Raw genomic sequence first — 18,139 nt, forward strand, 5'->3', positions numbered from 1 at the left:
CTGGCCAGGGTTTAGTGGCCAGCCCAGCCCAGCACCACGACATAGCACTTTTCAAGTTGAATGCTAATAATGGCTCTGGTTCTAATTAAATCAAGGTTCAGATGAGGCTATGAGAGACACCATTTGTAAAAAAGAGCATTTTTGTCTTAAATTAGGTAAATATTGCTGGAAAACCAGACAGCCTTTTAAAAAAATGAGAAATGTCCTTCAAGGCTGAACCAGAAGTAGACTTTAAAATAAGTAGAGACTAGGAAGGCCTGCTGTTAGCTTAACTTCACTGTGAACAGTATCAGAGAAATTAACCGTCATGTTGAGTTTTACTGAACTCAGCACAATGTGTAAATAGCCAAGTAGTATTAAAAAGACATTTTTTCCTTCAACTCTGCTTAGAAAACCTTCCTTTCTCCTGAGCCACAGGTTTACCCATAGAAATATAGATTATTCCAAGCTGGATTATTGTAATAGTCTCAACATTTGAAGTTTATCACGGCAGCACCCAACACACTTCAGTTAATCTAGCACACAGCAATATTCTTTACAAGTGGGGCACGATGACAGAATTTAATACAGCCCATCTGTTTTTAAATTGTATTTCAAAGTTCTGTGTTTCAAGGTCATCGCTGTCTCTCCTCATCTGCTGCTACAGACCCAATCCTATGGAGATTGACACTGAGGGGACCAATGTTTAAATCGACACACGTTAAGGCACAGAATTTTCCACTATAGAAATTTCTTGCTACTGAAGTGGAAATCCATATCTAATACTTATTTATCTTTTGACTTTAAAACCTAACCGTTCACAAGGACAGCTCTTCCTTAAATAACCTATCAAGCTGGTAAGTTATCCCTACTGAAAGTTGATTCAACTTGAAGACGAAGGGCAAAAGAGAATCCTAATCTATATCAACAGAGCAAAATATTATCTCCTAGTAATGGTTTTGATGCTTTCCAGTCCATTAATATGCTAGTAAATGAAACAAACAGATATGTAATTAAGATTGCCAGGTAATACTCAACTCAGTAAAAAACATGTAATAGAATTTTGGTTCTAGATTACTTAGTTTTATGATATTTTTGGCTTGAAATAAAGTGTTTTAATAATTTATTCAAAATTCTTATGTAGTTTTTAATTTAAAAGCATACCAATCAACCTACCATAATCAGAACTTATTAAATTTATACTAATGTCCTCTGATTGAAGAGCTCTTTTCACATCAATTTTCTTCGTCCAACTTCCAGTTTTCAGCAGCACAGAATCCCTGCAATGTATCAGGAAAGTTTTGTTACATGTGGACCATGAAAACAAGGCTGAACACTATGGCATCTGTAACCAAGTGAAAGAGCCTTTATTTGGTCTTAGTTCTTGGATTTTGCTCGATAAGACTAAGCTCCTAATAACACATGATTTATGGCCATGAGAGCCAGGATCCTGCAGAGCAGCTTCAGATCTGCCAGAAGTACCAGACTTTGGCCAGAACTCACGGAAAGGTCACACAGTTGGAAAAGACTTTGCTTCCCTTTTCCCATTTGCTCCAAGCGTATCTGAGCCAACTGGAGAATTTAATCCCATTTCTGAGTGAAAAACAATTCTGACAAGAGTATATAATTAAGGAAATATAGCTAATCAGAGTAAGTTACAACTTGAGGAGGTATTTTCAATAGGTATTTTACTTGTTTTCTATTTATGTGGAAATCATTGTGACCTCCATACCAGGACACCAGCGTTACACAGGTACTTACACGTACTCTCTGCACTGACAAGCACACTGGCATGTTTCCAGGGGTTTGCTGCATTTTAAATGACAACAGTGACTAGAAAATGCTATAGGACACAGAATCATTTCGTACCATTTGGCATCAGTAGAAAGTATTGCAAAAGCTGCAACTCCCCGAAAGGATTAAAAGATGAGAGGCAAAAAAACCCCAGATCATACATACATAATTTTCTGATTAAAAATGACTTGGTTGTCAGCATCTCCTATGACCAACGTCACATAGTGAAAGTCTGTCGCTGTTCTCTTTGTCTGTAGCTGCTCATAGTTTGTTAACTTGACGGTGAGTAAGATTTCAGCCAATGTGTCGCTGTATTTTGGAAGCTAGGAAAAAAACATATAGAAAAAGGCGTAACTGCTAAAATATGCAAAATAAAATAAATGCCCTCCCATAACTTTTTAACTGTTGATATAAGCACAAAAGCTCGATTACAGCAATTTCAATTTGTGGTACAGTTTTTATTTGTTGTTCTGAGAAGCTATTACCCAGTATTAACTTGGCTATAGCTGAATATCCTAAATTTAATGAAGTATCGAGAATAAAAGACAGTTCATATTCAGCCCTTGAAACATCCTCCTCTGTTCAATGCAAAGAGAAAGATGCAAGAAGAAAAGTAGCTGTATTATGGCATCCCAACATCCCTCTAGAAGGTTTTTACAATTGTTAAATCTTCCTTCTGATAGTAACTGCAGAGATACCCATCTGCTATTACGTCAAATGAAAAACTAAAACAGAACAGGTCGTTATAACAACAGAATTTCACACATTGATTGATTGTTTCAAACTTCAAAGGTGTTTTCATTTGTACCAACTTCAAGCTACTTTAAGGCTATTTATCAGATTTTGCCTTTCAGAAAAGCAATGGCTATGTGACCCACTGGAAGACAAAAAGCACATCAGAGCTTCAAAGCTCTTGCTTGCATGTGGAGTTGCACCCTTCCTTTGAAAGGGCACCAGCTAGGTTAATGTGGTAATTTACTATTTCTCTATATTCTTAAGCATGACATAAAAAATAAACAGGAGTTAATGCTTCTTCAGTAAGTTTTATGTGGGTGTTTTTCTGCCTCTAGGGATTGTTTATATTTAAGATAGAGGAGACCTCTCAGACTCACATATGCTGCTAGAATGTGGAATATACCGGTTTGCATCTGTAACATAAAATACTGTTAATGAGAGAGAGACAGAGGCCAATGCACTTTAGGGAATGTCTATTCCAAGGCTTTCCTTTGATGTTCAGGAATTTGATTGTACATGCTAAGGTGGAAGGAGGCCACTATTGTGTAATCTTCTATCAGCAAAGGCTCAAAATGTCTTTAAGTCACTATTTGCTCTTTCATTTAATAGCATCAGCATAAAAACATCAAATAAATAGAAAAGCATTTACCTGTTCAATGTTGAGTTCGTATTTGGGAAGGTGCAAAACAGATTCTTTTATCTGGTTTCCAAAGGGAGGATGTCTGTTTAAAATCTGTGGAGATTTAATTTAATTTCTGGTACATTCAGCTGATCAGAGGTGCCAACAGGAATTTAAATCAAAGTCACCCGAGTAATTGCGCTATCAACAAAAGCCCTGATCACTCCTGGGTCTCTGCTGTCAGTGATGCACAGAATAGCAACATAACTAGAAGAAAATTCCAGCGGTTTTTCATGTTGCTACCACTTCTGTTCAGGTAATGAACAGCCCATGAACCTACAACCTCAAAACCTGACTACTCAGTTTTCATATGAGATGACTCTTCTGTGTTGCTTTAGTCAAAACAAATGACATGAAAATTGCAAAAGGGGGCAGAAAAGAGAAACCAAATTGCTAAAGGCAAACCAGAAAAACCCAAGTAAGATCAATTTCCTTTAGAAATCCAGAATGTCTTCTGGAACACTGGGAAAAACAGTTTCCTCTGAAAAGCAGCCAAGAGCCAAAGAACTTATTCTGGGGTAAAATCTAATCTCTATAATAAGTGCTTTATAGATGATTCAGGAGAACTTTATTCTATGACTGTCTTTACCTAGAACTAGCAATAATTCAGGATTCTCATAATGAACATCCATTAAGAGGAGCTGTAAATAAATACTCCCTTCCATACTTTTTCTAGCACTTCTAAAAAGGAAATGCATCTCGTCCTTTCATCCAAACCATGTTAAAGATTAAATCCTACACGTTGAAGCAACTGCTTTCCAAACCCAGCCAAATCAGTGAAATAATCTGCTAGAACAAAGTATCATCCACATTTTCACAGAAAAATAGCAGTAGCCACATTTTTTCTTAAATTCACTCGTATAAATGAATAAACCACTTAATTTTGCTGACAATCAGATAGCAGATACAAATTCACCATACCACTTTCACTTGTAACAGTATTAATATTCAATATTTTCCTTATCATATTTATCTGTACACAAAAAATAATACATTACCAACTCAAGTTCCCTTGCATTTATGTCTTCTATTTTTTTAAATGAAGTCAGTCCAGCATTTACCATAGCATTGGACAGTGATACACCTGTGAAAAATCAAAGTTTTATGCTGCTAAATAACAGTCAGGCAAATTGTTCTAAACAACTGCATTACAGCAGGTGAAACCAATGCAGAAATAATTTGATAATACGTCTGTCCCAGCTTTTTGCCCAGCAAATGACTAAATTTCTTTTCAGTTGATTAAATGTTTTGGTGCTATTTAATTTCACTTCTCTGTTACTGAAAAGAAATGCAATGCAAATCAAACATGAAAGTATTCAGTATTTCAATAGTGACAATTTTGAGTTACTTCTTTCTAGAGTTAAACAGATTTCAGATCACTTTCTACAAGAGTCAAGAAACATGTCCTGCACATAGATACAATCAAAAAAGCACGTCACAGCACTGTCTCAGAAATTTCTCTCCTATCCAAGGAATTATTTGACTCAAAGTCTTAAGGATCTCAAGGGTTTTGAACAAGGTAGTATTTCACTCAGAAAATTTATTATAATCTTCCAGGAGCAGATTTAGCAACAAAATTTCCCATGGCATATCTACCACAGCACAGACTGGCAGGGAATAGCACATACAATCTTCTTCTTCTTTCTGACTTCTGGTTCTTTACACCTTACAGAAATTCAGAGGCATCACAGCATACGAAAAAGCCTTTCCCTTACAGCTTACAACAGTAACTGCAATAATTTTAGCTAAAAGATTGTATCAAATCCTTCGAATGAGTACACGGCTTCTTCACATGTAATTCTGTAGAAATAGTAAATGAGATCTGAAAATTAAGTGGGGAGCTTCTCAAGAGACACTCAGGTTGCTTCTTGGCAGGTGTTACAGCAGTCTCATAAGGAAAGACTCATTTCAACTCAAGAACGCCATGATTTAGGGAAACTGAAGACCTTTTGTTTTTTCATGTATATATGAACACCTTTTGGGTCTGACTTAGGGTAAGCATCTTCTACCACCTCCCCTTTCCTTTCCAGAAGCTCTGCAGTCTGAAGACTCTCACATAAGCTACTTCCCTTAGAGCTGCTGCCTTGTTTCTTTCAAGTGAAGCTGAAGAGTAGGTTTTTCCACTCCTAAAACTCCTAAAAAGGCAGAAGGGTTTTCAACTAGTGTAGAAAAAACAACATACGTGTCGCAAAGAGAGATGAATTTTTGACTTAAAACACAAACTTGTATACATGGACAATGAGGTTTTCAAAGCAAGGGCCAGGTGTTGGGAATGTTTTTTATAGAAAGCAACTTCCTCAAAAGACATAAATTTTGTACAGCGACTTGGTCCTGGGAACCATCAGGGAGGATTAACTGAAGGACTCCTAAATCAGCTTCTCTGTACTCCTTAACGACTGTATCCTTGAAAAGAAGCTACAAGACTGATAAGAGGTCAGTGATCCAGCCCAAAGAGGTGCCAAAAGCTGGGCAGCTGCCTAATGAGGATGAAGGCAGCAAAACTTGTGAGAACTGGGAGCAAGGTAAATGCGGCACAGGGAGATCACGACCACTGACTCACAAAGGAGGTGAACGCTGTGCATGCAGACTGAGTAGCATGAAAAGCCAGAGATTAATTAGTGAATAGAACGCAGATTAAGTAAATTTTGTACCAATTAATGTAGTTTCAGGTGGAGTTTTGCTAACCACTTATCAGGATAAATGCGGTGTAGTTCTTGTGTGTGGTGTGCTTGACTTGTGGAAATCCACCGAGCGCCTGGCCTTGTGCAACTCCAAATTAAACAATGTCTCCTCTCTAAGCGTATTTTGTGTTTCGGGAGTTCTTTTCAATTTCAGGTAACAAAAATAAGACTTTTTGTCTTTTTTTTTCTGAGCAAGGAAAAAATTGAGGTGGAAATCAAACTGAACAAGTAGTAAAGGTGATAAAATCCTGTTCAGCAACCGATCATTATCCTGTCTGTCAGAAGAAGCAACCAGAAATCAAGCACATCATACAGCAACAAGAGGAAGCATCATTGCTGGACAAGAGTAACAAATGGAGAGAGCTGAAGAAATGCAGTAAGCATTCAACTGAATCCTCAATCTCAGTAAGGCCAAATGTCAAAGTACAGTCACTCCTATAAAGGCAATACTGATTACTAAGGCTTTTTTAAGATTTAAAAAAAATAATACTGAGAAAAGAGTTTAAAAATTAGGGATTTCTGAATATGTTACATGGTATCAGTAAATCTGTGAGCTCAAACAATTCACTCAACTTCGCAAAGACATGGAATAGGCTTAGCAGCCGTAGCGTGACTGAGGTCAAAAATCAGAAATCATAATACAGGCATCAATTCAGTATTTGATTCAGGAAAAGAGAGTGAGCTGTCAGCAGATGGTTCAAAAGCAGCCTGCGAGCAGAACAGACGGAACTCAAAGTCAGCATCTCTCTGTAACATTCGCTGCAAGAGCAATGACAGCAGAGGAAAATATAAAATTAAAAAAAAAAACACAAACAGGACAAAGATGTGAATAAACAGCACTTCTACTATTAAAAAACTAAACCTGACTTTATTCCATTGAATACAGTGTACAGGTAAGGATGTGTCTATGCTGCAACTGCCGTGTTTTTTCCACTGATCCTAAAACCCCTAGAAATGGTGAACGTGATGGTGACTTCTCTGATGACCATGAGCACATCGGCACAGATCCAGAAGCAGTGCAAATGGGTTCCACCACACTGTACTGTGCTGCACAGAAGATCAGCTCTGCTTTGAAGCCGGAGGGATGAAGCAATACAGCTTCTGCACCTGAGCTGGCAAGGCTGGAATGTACTGTGCCATATGGGTGCTCTGGCTTAGCTCCTCTTTGATTTGCAGATCTCTGTACCACACTGTTCTGTACAGAGCAGATGGGTCTTTAAAGAAGAAATACAGAGAACACTGCGGTGAATTCTGAAAGCATGAAGGTATGATAAGACCAGACATCAAAGCAGGAAGCTATAGTACTACCTCAACCAAGTATAACTACATTTTTGTAATACAGAGGACTCCAAAATTTCTGAACTCCTTTTCAAATAATTATGACAAGTCTGTACTTCCAGCCAGGAGTTCATCCAGTAACAGGACACAGTGATAGGAAGATTATTAGAAACTTGTGATCCTCCTGTGTGCAAGCAGCTTTGCCTGAAAGGCCAGCAGGGCCACAAAGATGCTGGAGGGAGTGGAGCATCTCCTGCTGAGGAGCGGCTGAGGGAGCTGGGGCTCTTGAGCTTGGAGCAGAGGAGACTGAGGGGTGCCCTCATTCCTGGGGATCCATTGGGAAAGGGCAGTGTCAGGAGGAAGGAGCCAGGCTCTGCTCTGGGATGGCCAATGCCAGGACAAGGGGCAATGGTCCCAAGCTGGAGCACAGGAGGTTCAAGCTGAAGATGAGGCCAAACTTTGTGAGTGTGAGGGTTCTGGAGCATGGCCCAGGCTGCCCAGAGAGGTTGTGGAGTCTCCTTGTGTGGAGACACCCAAAGCCCTGGCCGTGTTCCTGTGTGACTGCTCTGGTGATCCTGCTGTGGCAGGGGTTGCACTGGGGGAGCTTTCCAGGTCCCTTCCAACTCCTCATATTCTGGGATTCTGTGAACCTCATGCACAGCAAATTTATTTCTATTTCATAATTCCTACCCATGCCAATGTGAATTAGAGGGCTTTCATGCATATGAGCAACAGGACCCACAGTAACAGCTGTCTGGAAAGGAAGGCATAGCCTAGTCAGAGATTTGCAATCACACAAATGTGGAATATGCCCAAGATACTGAGATGAACATCAAGAAAAAAGAACAACTCTGAAATACTTTGAAAGTCTGAAGAAAACTACTGAACTGATTACTTTTACTGTTACAATGACAGACAATTCTGACAGCTGTGGTACTCAGTGTGGCACACGAGTAACTGGGAGACTCATTTAACTATGTAAGCAGACACCCCAGAAATTAGCAGGCTAATTATGAGTTTTGATTTTCTATCAAATTACATCTTTATAATTTCTGACCAGTACCTACCAATTTTTTCCAGTTGTTTAGACACATGAAGTGAATTTTCCCAAAGTCTGCACCTGAAACACTTTGCTAAAATCAAAGAGCTTAATAAAGCAGAAAAGTTGTTTTTACACGATGCCAGAAAGTCAGATAACCCTGTAAAAATAAGATGGACTTGTATTAATCAAATAAAATGTAGCTTCTTATTAAATGTACCAAAAAAGGATTAAATGTTACCATACATCTAGTAATTCTTAAGCCACTTCTAAATATTCTGCCTGTATCTTGTGTCAAAGTAAAGTCTTGAATAGGGATGCATCCAAGCTGAGCCTGAATAAGACTGGAAATACAAGAGTATTTTTTGGTATATAAGCCATGCTGTAAGTGAAGTATAACAACATCAACGTTGCTACTGGAGAAAGAAAATTCATCAACAATGAAATGCAAGATCTTGTCCTCTATAAAATGACAGAGATCCTAACAGGAACTTCAACAGCCATAAAATGACAGCTTTTCAATAACGAGTAACAACACAAGATAATATTTACCAGTTTATTTTCATTTCTCTTGTTTTTATCTTCCCCTCCATTGGAAACCTATGCATGAAAACAACATATTTTCTGCTATTCATTTGCTTTATTGCTAAAACAATACTTTCTTTTTCCAAAGTATTTATCCCTTTATACCTGATCGTTATTTTGTCCTTGTCTTTATTCATACTGTTCAGGATCTTCTTTTCATTTGTTCTTAACTTGACATCCAGAAATTCTGAGCAGTTGGAGATCATTGTAATCTGTAACAATTTAACTTACATTAACTTTTATTTGCCATCTTTTTTACAACTTCATCCAACTTTTATTTAAAAAAAAAACCCACTTGAAAATGTTTATTCTCTCACCACCAGGACCACGAAAAGATGGTCAACCACTTCTTTCTAATACTGACCAACTGTCTTTCATCTTCCTAGACAGGCTATCAAATAACAATAGGGGGAGATTCTTCTTTCTGTTTTTAGATTAATGTTCGAGTTCAAATTATCAGAACCCACACTACCAACATTTTAGGACATACAAGGCAAATAGAAATAGGTTTTGCTATCTATTATGTGTTCCACACTACTTTTTTCATACTTCAGTGGCAAAGCCAGCCATAGGAGAACAGGCACTCCACTTTTTCATGGCCAATCTGTTCTGCCACAACCTGTTATCTGACAGACGAAAATTACTTAGAACAGAAAGTTGGTAACACTCCTTTAAAAGTAAATTCTGCTTTCAGTGCAGCTGATTTTTGCAGTAGAAAAACCCAAACTACTAAACCACAAAACAACGCAGTGTTTAATATATAAACAGAACGGCCTCAGCAACTTTGTATCTCCATAAGCAAGGTTAGTGAGGGGAGGAAGAAATGGAAAGATGTCAGCCTCAGAAGTACTCCATATGGAATCTATTTAGATGTATTCTCTAAAACTTTGTTTATATAAAGCTTGAGCTCTTTAAAAGAAATAAAAACTTCTGCTTCTTGTCTTTCTCTTTGAAATCAATGGAACCCATGTAAATTTCCTTTAAGAAGTTAAATTACCAATTCATTTAAAGTTTCTGTTCCCTTCATTGTGAAAAACTGTTTCACCGTATCAAATGCAATGTAATACCACGCCATTAATCTTCCAGTGTCTGAAAAAGAAGAATATACCTTAAAAATAAATATGCCAAGTATTTTGTTAGCGTTTGTATAAGTCACACAATAGAATTAATTTTATTGTAGCTCTCTGAGAGTGACCATCACTGAGTATTTCATTGCTCCCAGTGTCTGGTGGGTATTACTGACCCCATCATAGAGCGGCAGGAAGAAACATGAACCAGTTACAGTTTTCCCCAATGGAGATGAATTCACACGAATATACCAGACTCTGAACCGTGCTTGTCTCTGGCAGGGGATTGCAGAGAAGAGTAGGTACTGATAAAACCTGTCCTTCATTGCACTGTGTCACATCCAATTATCCTGTGATAATGGATGGTGAGGGCTCTGGAGAACAAGCCTGATGAGGAGCGGCTGGGGGAACTGGGCTTGTTCAGCCTGGAGAAGAGAAGGCTGAGGGAAGATCTCAGCACCACCTACAACTGCCTCAAGGGAGGTTGTGGAGAGGTGGGTGCTGGTCTCTTCTCCCAGGTGATGGGGATAGAACAAGGGGAAACGGCACCAAGCTGTGCCAAGGGAGGTTCAGGTCAGAGATAAGGAGGAAGTTCTTTACTGAGAGGGTCGTCAGAAGCTGGAACAGGCTGCCCAGGGAGGTGGTGGAGTCACCATCCCTGGATGTGTTTAAAGAGCGGGTAGACGAGGTACTTAGGGATATGGTTTAGTGGGTAGACAGGAACGGTTGGACGTGATGATCTCAGAGGGCTTTTCCAACCGAGCGATTCTGTGATTCTGTGAATGGTCTGGAATTTTCTCTTAGTTGACAACAAAATTTCCCGCAACAAGAGAAGATCTCTTCATGGATCAACATTGAGAAACTAAAATTCCACTTGTTAAGGAAACTTGCTTATATATTCTAGTCAATCTCTCGAACTCTGTTCTCCACTACATCTGTGTACTCCTATTAATGGGTCACAGCTATTCCTTGGTAGTTCACTATGATCTCAACATCGCTTCTGAAAATTAATTTTAAAACAGTGTTACCTGTTGGTTTAAAATTATTTGCTTCATCCATCCGGATCAAATCAAAAGATGATAAATCATTCAAGTTCTTCAAACACAGTTCTGTCGACAATTTGAAAATATATGTGCTTTTAGTAGATGCAGAAAAAATCAGCTATGTACATCATAATCAAATTAAAATGAATGTATCCCCAGGTAACTCCACTGAACTCAATTAAAGCTTTGAGAATACGATCCCACTTCTGCTGAAGTTGGTGGTTAACTTCTGCCTGGGGAAAGCTCAAAGATATCTGATACAGGCCAACTCAGCTCTATCTCAGTAAAGCACAAGTAGCAAAGTACGAGAAACTCGATACATGGAATGTGGGCTGCTGTACTAAATTGTGAATGACAGATCACAGAGCCCACAGTATTGATACAAAATAGAACATTAACACTTAAATGGCTGAAATTTCAAATATCCACAAGCGTTTATGAATTCTTCCTCAGAAATTTTCACACTGAATCAGGCGCGTTTGTACTTACTTCACTAAACCTATTTAGCCTGATACCTGCTGCATGAGGATGGCCCATGTTTTGGTTTTCTCTCTTTCAAAACCGAGGTAATTAAAAGGCAAAAATGACTACAAATATTTCATATGTGCAGGGAAAATGAGCTAGTTTCTGTAAGAGCTTTAAAAAAAGGCTGCTTTTAAGATCAGAGCATTTCAAGAAAATACAAGGCACACCTAAAAAGCATTTGTAAATGAAGCCTTCTACCCTAGCACTGTCTGTAGAGGTAAGTTCAAACCACGTCTGCTCCTATAAAGCTTTGTTTATGGAGTAACATGCTTCATTCCCTCCAGTCCTTTCAACCTACATGCCAAAAATAGAAACGTCCTCATCTAAAAGACAGGAAAAGGTAGGAAACCACTGAACAAGCATATGAACAAGGTAACTTTTCTTACCGATAACTTTTCTTACTGGTAAGTATTCCTTTTTTCCAATCTGCAATCGCAGTCAATGTCTCTCACATCTGGAGACTCCAAGTGTACAGATACCAAGTGTACTCCTGGAGATGCGTCCTTGCAACGCTTTCACAAGGAACAGCCTTAGCACAGACCCACCAAGCCCAACATCAATCATGATTTTTTCTACACAACTGTATAAAATTTAATAAATGTGTGAGTGGAGTCCAAGTATTGGCTCTACAAATTTCAGGGCATGTATCAGTTTAGGTTTTCATGCACCAGGCCCCGCTCCAGATGGTCTAGGTATACAAATATACAGAATTACGATGGACATGAGGACTCTCACTGGAGAAAACTGCATTTGTAGATTTACAAAGCTCCACTTGCAATCTTAGCAGTTAGTCTTTTATTAATACACTTACTTTGGATTTACTAGAAAACTTACATTAAAATATTATTACTATTTCCATGTTTAAAGACAAGGGGCGCCAATTCCCCAGCTACTCAGTCAGCTGTATGTTTTCTGATGGAATTGTAAATAACTAAAAAGCAGTACTTTAAAAAAATAATAATAAAAAAATAAATTACTGAGTTTTATTCAAGTCTTAGCAAAAGAAGCCTCCTAAAAGTAGTCTCCCAGTAATGTTTACAGTATTATAGGAAAAACATGGTGCTATTTTTTATTTGGTTTTGTATCTGTAAAGCGGGATGCCTCCTTCTCTCATTACTGCTCACTTGAAGACCAAGCACCAGTTCTTAATTGTGTGTTCAGAGAAGAGCCACAAGGATGGGGAGGGCTCTGGAGAACAAGCCTGATGAGGAGCGGCTGAGGGAACTGGGCTTGTTTAGCCTGGAGAAGAGAAGGCTGAGGGGAGACCTCATCACCACCTACAACTGCCTCAAGGGAGCTTGTGGAGAGGTGGGTGCTGGTCTCTTCTCCCAGGTGATGGGGGATAGAACAAGGGGAAACGGCACCAAGCTGTGCCAAGGGAGGTTCAGGTTAGAGCTAAGGAGGAAGTTCTTTACTGAGAGGGTCATCAGAAGCTGGAACAGGCTGCCCAGGGAGGTGGTGGAGTCACCATCCCTGGATGTGTTTAAAGAGCGGGTAGACGAGGTACTTAAGGATATGGTTTAGGGGGTAGACAGGAACGGTTGGACGTGATGATCTCAGAGGGCTTTTCCAACCGAGCAATTCTGTGATTCTGTGATTTGCAGTCTCTTCGTTTTTTGCTATTCCATTATGAATTCGCTATTCATATGCAAATTCTAAAAATAAATTTGAAATTAAAACAACAAAATAATTCTTAAAAGGATCTACTGAATCCACACGTCTGAGATACGACTGATGCTGTGTGGAATGCTTAACACACAGAAATCTTCAAAAGGTTGCGAGTCTTCCCTTGACACTGCTAAGCAGAATGAGCAATTCAGTCCATAAGGGCCACATTTCAGGTAACAAGCAAACAGTGCACCAGAATGTCAACTGTCATGGCCAAAGAGTGGGAATACCAGATCATACCAATACAGATGTCTGAACAGCAAACCTATACAAAACGAGTACTGTGACTTACCTGTGCAAAAATACAGAATTTAAGATTTACTCCTCGCCTCCAATTCACCGAGTCCATCACTGGACAAGATCTGCCACACTCTGGAGTTCTCTAGAATTCCTTTTTTTCACAGTATTTATGCATTTTTGAATGATCAATGCAAAAATACCCATCATAAAAAACTCTGTCCTCTGCCTCCATCCACTCTTCATTATTGCGGCCTAACGTGCTATAACCATGCAGTTTCAAACTGCTTCTGAATAAGGTGAACACATTTACATTTTACATCCTTTGTTTTCAGGGCTAAATGTATGATGAAGGGAAGACGACAATTTCTGAAAAGGGCTTTTTTGAAAGGAGAGTAACAGAAATTAATGAAAGCAAATGAGATCAAAGGAAAATTAGGAAGAATGACAACCAACCAAAATTGAAGCGTTCTGCTGCATATTTCTGAGTATGTACATGGAGATAAGGTAGGTAAATGCATTTAAATTTTTCCCCTATTCAAGAAAAACTTTTCTACCAGTCAAAATTTACTGACAGTGTTTCAAAAGTATTAATAGTTAAATAAAATCAGTAACACAACATAGTGAATTACATTTGTTCTGTGAATGGATCTATTGAAATTAATGGAGATCTATAACAAACATGCCCTGAAATGTAATATTTTACTGAAAAAAAGCTTAAAAGCCTCTTACCTCTTAATTTTGCTTCAATTCCAAGCTTATCCAATCCAGATGAAAAACCTGCATGAAAAGACAAAAGGCTTTCTAACCTAACACAATTATATACGTCCTCCATCCAAACTGATTTGCTGATTTTTGGGAGTGAGGCAAATACCCCGAAGTGAAAAATCAGTAAATATTCATTACACGGGGAACAAATCAAAAGCTTTACATACTGCGAGTATCTAAGTAGCAATAAGTGGCTGTTTGAACAGATGTGCACAGGTAAAAGCTGCAGATATTGCCCTATGTTAAACCATCAGAGTTTTAAGTTGAAGAAATGTCAGTGAGCAACTTCACATGTAGAGTTGTCCCATTTCAGAATACAGGAAGGATGGTAACATCCATTCAAGTACCACATATACCATGTTCCAGTCCCATCTATAAAACCTTAAAACAACTGTCTCCAACAAGTGCCCCAATGGTTTCAGAAGCAGGTGCAGAGCAAGTGGCAAGGAATCAAGATGTGGTCAGGGCTGGGAACCGAGAGGCTGTTCCAGACAAGACAAACTGAAGAAGCCAGCATGAAGATTACAGACATTTTGGTTTAGAAAGACGAAGAAATATTAGATTTTTTTTTCTTAGCAGAAGATTACATATTCAGCACTGAAAAGTGCACTGTGGCTTGATATTGCATGAATACGTGGTCCGGTATATTAAGATCAAAATAAATAGATCATTACAAACCTGTAAGTGATTCTTCACAATTTTTAAATGTTATACTATTCTGAAACTCCTGTTACTTACATGAAAGCAACCGAAACTGTTGTTCCTAAAAACAGGCTGCATTACAGACCTTGTTCTCAAGGCCTTGTCCATAGGAAAGTGAAAGAAAGAAATGCTGTGGATCTAACACATACTCGTGTCATAATTTAGATATACTTCTAAAACCAACAAACCGTAATGAGTTGGATTTTTTAAAGCTCTAATGTACAAGAACGTCGATCTTATCCACTCCAAAGCTACAGTGACATCTGTGACAGTATGTAGCACTATTTCTGCATTTAAGTGCTCGACAAGATGCCTGTGCAAGCTAGGAAAAAAAAAAGGGAAAACAGGTAAGTACATTTACCAATTAGTAAATGGTACAAAAAGTGCTAAAACTACTTTTTGAGAAAAACAAAATAAAACAAACCCCTCTCCCAAAACCACAACAATTTTCTGATCTTTATTGTTTGGTTTGGGGTTTGTTTTGTTTTTACTGCCAACTGTTCACTTTAATCAGTGAAACCAATAGAAAACGTTAAAGAATATGTAACTAATCAGCAATGTCGTTTCTTTATTATGGCTAAATGTCCAGCAAGCAAAAAACCCCAAACCTGTCAATTGTGATGTTTCACAGTTCATTTATTTAGAGAACAAAGCTACGTATTTTTAGAAGTTACAGCACAGTGCTGATATTTTAAAAATGAAACCTTAACAAAATGACACAAACAAAATTTCCTGGTTTACCCACTAATATCTTCACTTTCCTACACATTTCTCTTGATATTCTCTTCACATCAAATAATCAGCTGGTATTTTCCAGACTCTATTATCTAAAAATTCAGGGACACAATCTGGGTTCAATTCTTGCTTTTTCTCTTAGCAGTACTTTATCGATTTCTTCAGTTTATCCAGCAGGAATATACAACTTGGTTTCGGTTAAGTTGAATATGTTCTAAAGATGTTTTTAGCTGATAAAACAGAGGCTGTTAACTTCTGAATAGACCAATTTGATTTTCCTTAAACTCCTCTTATATTTCTTCTAAGTAGACCAAGAAACTACCCCAAAACCCACCTGAAAAAACACATTTTGTAGAAACTATGAAATAAATCTACATAGTCTTATAAAAAATACTCAGTTACCTGCTCTCTATTATATCAGCACCATTTAACATCTGTATGTACTTCTCCTTTGTACTGCAACGGGTCATAATAACGGCTGTAGCTGTGGTGTCAAACTGAAAAATAAAACCACAAACAAAAACTGCTATGACATATCTATTGAAACCATTAGATCTGTTTTCTTAAAATCCTTGTTGGAATGCAAAGGCCTCTCTAACTGAAAGGCAAGTTTGAACTCATTTGGGTAGCAAGCAGGACTCAGGGCTCCAGCCACTGCTGTATCACACAGAATCCCAGAACGTGAGGAGTTGGAAGGGCCCTGGAAAGCTCCCCCAGTGCAACCCCTGCCAGAGCAGGATCACCAGAGCAGTCACACAGGAACACGGCCAGGGCTTTGGGTGTCTCCACACAAGGAGACTCCACAACCTCTCTGGGCAGCCTGGGCCATGCTCCATAACCCTCACACTCACAAAGTTTGGCCTCATCTTCAGCTTGAGCCTCCTACGCTCAAAGCCGTAGGTGCTGATGTACATACAACAGAGACATGAAGAAACAACACAACTGTGGGCTGTTCTTGACCTCCTCACAAGGTCCTCAGCTAAGGCAAGGATTCCTAACCACAACCACAGAAAATAACGGACTGTGAATTATCATTAGTAATCCCCAAACTTTAGAAAGTCTTGAATGGACATTCAAGCCTTTTATAGCATTTTTTTATTATCTTCATCATCTACTCTCAAGCCACCTAACTTAGATTATTTTGTTCTGTAATGGAAAAAACAGTGTTAGACTGATTTATTCCTTTTGGTACAAGAAGTTTCCTGACTTCTGCATTTCTTAGCTCAGATTAGTGTATGTAATACTGAAAGGAAGAGCTTGGTAAATATTTCAGGTCTTGATTCAGTAAGTTCAAGTGGCTTAGGATTCTGAGTCACAGCTTTAAAAATATTACTGAATTACAACCTCTAGCAAAAAAATCAGTTGAGAACATCAAGAATCTTGGAATTTCCATACTAGTGTAGATTTTAGGTCCAGATAAAATAGTCCTGCACACAACATACCACACTGGCTAATATAAGCAGCCTCTGGAGACAGATGTGGGGTAAGCTATGGGGTAAGTCCATACTAGGTTTATCGGTATTTCTAAAAAGTAAAAGACTTAACGGGGTAAGATTTAACATAAATGATTCAACAAGTTTTAAAGAGGGATAATTAAAATAACCATTTTAAAATTCTCCCCCTCCTCCTCTTTACAACGAAAGCAATGTCTAAACCCTTTCTACAACTTTGCATTCTTGGCATCAGCAACCTCTTGTGGCAGCAAAATGAATTATAGCTTTTTGAAGGCAGCGTTTCTGACCCTCCCGCTCTACTCCACTTCTAACTTAGATGTTTTCTTGCTCTGGTGTTATGAGAACAAAAGCACATTGCTCTCTGTACCATTCAATATTTCAGAGTTTTTATCAGGCAGTTTATAAATTGTGTGCCAGCTTCCTCCTTCCTCTCTAACCCCCCCCTCATTACATACCCCAAATGTAACCTTCAGATATTTTCCCACAGCAAAGTGAAGCACTTGGTGGACAATGCAAAGGCAAACAGATTTCTTTCTCAATCTCAAGAGTGATTTAACTATTAATAACAACCCTTTAACAGCCAAATGCTGCAGTAAATTTTTTGGCATTGGAGTTTCTTTGCCAAGAACAGTTTCTACTGATCTGCCTATGGATAGCATCAATATAATATAGCATTAACTTACTTGAGGCCTTCCTGCTCTCCCAATCATTTGCAGGATATCAGTTTCACTGTACTCTTGGAACATTCCTCCAACGTAGTGCATTGTGGATTTTACAACCACCAGGTGTGCAGGCAGATTGACTCCCATAGCTAAGGTGCTAGTAGTAACTACATCAGATTGAAGTAGATTGATTGCAAAATGAGCACCATTGAAATGCCTGGCAGACATCAAACAAGCAGCAAATAACCGACTACCTCTCAATTCCTAGGAGCCCTTATTTCCTAGTGAAGTCAGTGGTCATTCTGCACCACAAAGAATTAGCTGTAGATTACAGACATGTATTTGCATAACAACTTTTGTGTATCGATCACCAGCATTCATTTATTATCAAGTCTTCTTTAACAAATTACATCCCAGATACTTTTAAACATCCCTTAACATTTGGGGATAACTAATTAACTTCCTCTGATGAATATAGGGAGTGGCAGGAATTGAACATGGAAAGCCA

The 18,139-nt window shown here is 38.5% G+C and overlaps 1 protein-coding gene across 1 annotated transcript in view; it reads right to left on the reverse strand.

Annotated features, from left to right (window-relative positions):
• Positions 1–1,155: 1,155 nt before the first annotated feature.
• HFM1 (HFM1, ATP-dependent DNA helicase homolog (S. cerevisiae)) overlaps positions 1,156–18,139 on the reverse strand; it is a gene marked incomplete at its 3' end in the record, with an annotated part of 31,155 nt that continues 14,171 nt past the window's right edge. The window contains 14 exon segments of the mRNA XM_010193425.1: positions 1,156–1,259; positions 1,939–2,096; positions 3,158–3,241; positions 4,186–4,271; positions 8,214–8,345; positions 8,432–8,529; positions 8,738–8,785; positions 8,876–8,982; positions 9,768–9,859; positions 10,866–10,946; positions 14,043–14,090; positions 14,969–15,102; positions 15,918–16,012; positions 17,653–17,798. Of these exon segments, the coding sequence (XP_010191727.1) occupies positions 1,156–1,259; positions 1,939–2,096; positions 3,158–3,241; positions 4,186–4,271; positions 8,214–8,345; positions 8,432–8,529; positions 8,738–8,785; positions 8,876–8,982; positions 9,768–9,859; positions 10,866–10,946; positions 14,043–14,090; positions 14,969–15,102; positions 15,918–16,012; positions 17,653–17,798 (1,413 nt within the window).

The sequence above is a fragment of the Mesitornis unicolor genome, unplaced genomic scaffold, assembly GCF_000695765.1.
Source record: "Mesitornis unicolor isolate BGI_N332 unplaced genomic scaffold, ASM69576v1 scaffold11911, whole genome shotgun sequence".
Lineage (NCBI taxonomy): Eukaryota > Metazoa > Chordata > Aves > Mesitornithiformes > Mesitornithidae > Mesitornis > Mesitornis unicolor.